Source organism: Lactuca serriola, chromosome 4, assembly GCF_051521515.1.
Source record: "Lactuca serriola cultivar US96UC23 chromosome 4, Lser_US96UC23_V15, whole genome shotgun sequence".
In the NCBI taxonomy this organism is placed as follows: domain Eukaryota; kingdom Viridiplantae; phylum Streptophyta; class Magnoliopsida; order Asterales; family Asteraceae; genus Lactuca; species Lactuca serriola.
This window is the reverse complement of record NC_136411.1, coordinates 380,215,711-380,218,142: the sequence shown is the minus strand read 5'-3', so window position 1 is coordinate 380,218,142 and position 2,432 is coordinate 380,215,711. Positions and strand designations below refer to the sequence as shown.

Sequence of the window (2,432 nt, the reverse complement as noted above, 5' to 3'; positions counted from 1 at the left end):
ATCAATCCACTGTTTAACGATGATATCAAGTCGCTTCCAAATGGCTTCTTAGATGGCAGTGGAACATGGAGTTGCATCATGGATGTGTTCAAGAATGTTGTAGGCATATACATGGATGTGGAAGAGTTCCACCCACAAAACGTATTGATCGTTGGTTTAATCTTGGATAAGAGGAACGACATTCTTGATGTTGGTGACAACGAAAACACGATGAAAACGGGAGTTGTATGCATCAACCTTCTTTCATTGATTTCCAAGCGATATACACAAAGTAAATCCCTATTAAAGAAAGGATATCCATAAGAAATAAACAACTTAATACACAATATATATACTATTACAATAAGATCAACAAACATTAAAATATATCTTTTTGTATTTTATCCTAAAACAAGAGTCGATAAACTTATTTTCAAGCAACTAATCTACCAGCATGAAATGGAAGTTACAACAATCAAATTAAGTAACTTCCTTATATAGTTTGAGATTTAAGTAGTTTTAAGAATAGAATTGAAGTTGTATTTTAGTCGATTTAGAAAAGAAGTTGGTTCATACACAACAAAATTTATGCATACATAACAATTTATGTTTTAAAATGCTGTATTGTTAACTCTATTAAACATAAAATATTATGTACGAAAGTTGTCTTGGAATCACTTCCGAAAAAAAAAAAAAAAAAAAAAAAAAAAAAAAAAAAAAAAAAAAAAAAAAAAACTAGTACTTAATTGACATTTAAACTTGGATTGAAATTTATAGTTTGATTATTGACACACGAACTTAAATTTACAATTTATGTCATCATCATCCGCTGAAACTCATTGAAATCAACACCTCCTTTACCATGAACATCAAACACCTTAATCATCTGCAAACACTCATCATAACTTTTCGATTCCCCGAGTCGACTCAGGGTCTTCTGCAAACTCTTCGGACTAATCTGTCCACACCCCTTCTCATGCTCAAACATCTCAAACGCTGCTTTAACATCATCTCTCTCATCTTTCACCTTCATCAGCCTCATAAAATCATCAAAATCAATAAACCCATCACCATCAACATCCAAATCGTCAATCACGCACTGAGCCTCCTGGTGCGACATGTATTCTCCAATGGACCCGAAGTATGATCGAAGCTCTAAAGCTGAAATCTTTCCATCGTTGTCAGTGTCAAAACGAGCGAAAACCCACCTGAAATCTTGTTGTCTGTTGTTGGTGTTTCGTTTCGAGGGTTTAGGAGACATTAACGTAGGTGAACTGGAGTTTGAAGTGTTGTTGCTTTTCGAACGAAAGCTACTTAGTCTTACGAGCAAACCCTTCTGAGAGAAACAACCGAATGACTTGGGGACTTTTGCAGACTCCATTAGAGTGTAAAGAAGGAAGTTTTTTTGTATTATTTTATGACTGAAAATGTAACGGAGATGGATGAATGTATATATAGATGGAGTAAACACAGTGTGGGGAGATTAAGAAGATGACAGTTGATTGATGGGTGGAATCAATGGGCATGCAAATTGTGGGAGATGAAGTTTCCCAGAAGGTGTCGGAAGTGACAGATTGCGTGAAGTTTGGTATACGAGGAATTTGCATGGCAATTTCCTTTCGATGACTTTTGAGAATATATGTCGACTTTCATTTAGTGGCATTTAACCTTTTCACATAAGATGTGATATAAAACCTTAAAAATCGAAGATATATGTCATATACTAGTATAATCGATGTAGAATTGTTTATATGAATGTCTCTATATACATCTCCTCAATATAAGCGGATCCAAAACGAACCCTAATAAGGGTTTATTATACATAAACATATATAAAAGTAGAAATTTCTGAAAATTTTGAAGTAAATTTTGGGTTTTCTCAGCAAAAGAAAATATCAAAAGGGGAATTTCTTGTATAAGTGGATGCAAGGAGGGGATATAGTAAAAAATAAAATTTTTAGAGCTTTGTTTAATATTAAATGAGTTGTCCCACGGGGTGCATACACCCCACTCAAATAGCCTGCCTCCGCTATGTTTGTAAGTATATCGAATTTTTTTATAATTGAGTGGTTCTATATATATCTCCTTTGTATGTATAGAGATGATTTATATATAAAAAAAACATACTATATGAAGTGTCATAGAATTTCATTAGATTGTTTAGTCATTTTCAATGTCTTTTTTTTATGGAAATAATTCTTATACATCACCTTCGAATTAGAAAGCGTCACGATATATTATCCAAATTAAATTATTTTAAAAGAAAAGGGAGCTTGTGGGCCATTAGATGCTTTGTATGCTATTCATTTAATTACGAGTGAATTTCTTTGTGGTTTTGTTTACTTGCTCCGGTGGTCTTTTAACTTACAAGAAACCAAACGTACGTTGTACTAAGTTTATGAAATGCCAATACACACACTGTCGCTATACTGTCTTGGATTATATTGAAGGGA

At 33.2% G+C, this 2,432-nt stretch overlaps 1 protein-coding gene across 1 annotated transcript; it reads right to left on the bottom strand.

Moving 5' to 3' along the window:
- Positions 1-704: 704 nt before the first annotated feature.
- Positions 705-1,500, bottom strand: CML41 (calmodulin-like 41). The gene has a single exon (XM_079037920.1). The coding sequence runs from the start codon at positions 1,358-1,360 to the stop codon at positions 791-793; it is 570 nt and encodes a 189-aa protein (XP_078894046.1). The 5' UTR covers positions 1,361-1,500; the 3' UTR covers positions 705-790.
- Positions 1,501-2,432: the final 932 nt, after the last annotated feature.

What these genes read in the sequence shown, in the direction of transcription:
- CML41 (XM_079037920.1), bottom strand. Translation starts at nt 1,360, where the DNA reads ATGGAGTCTGCAAAAGTCCCCAAGTCATTCGGTTGTTTCTCTCAGAAG.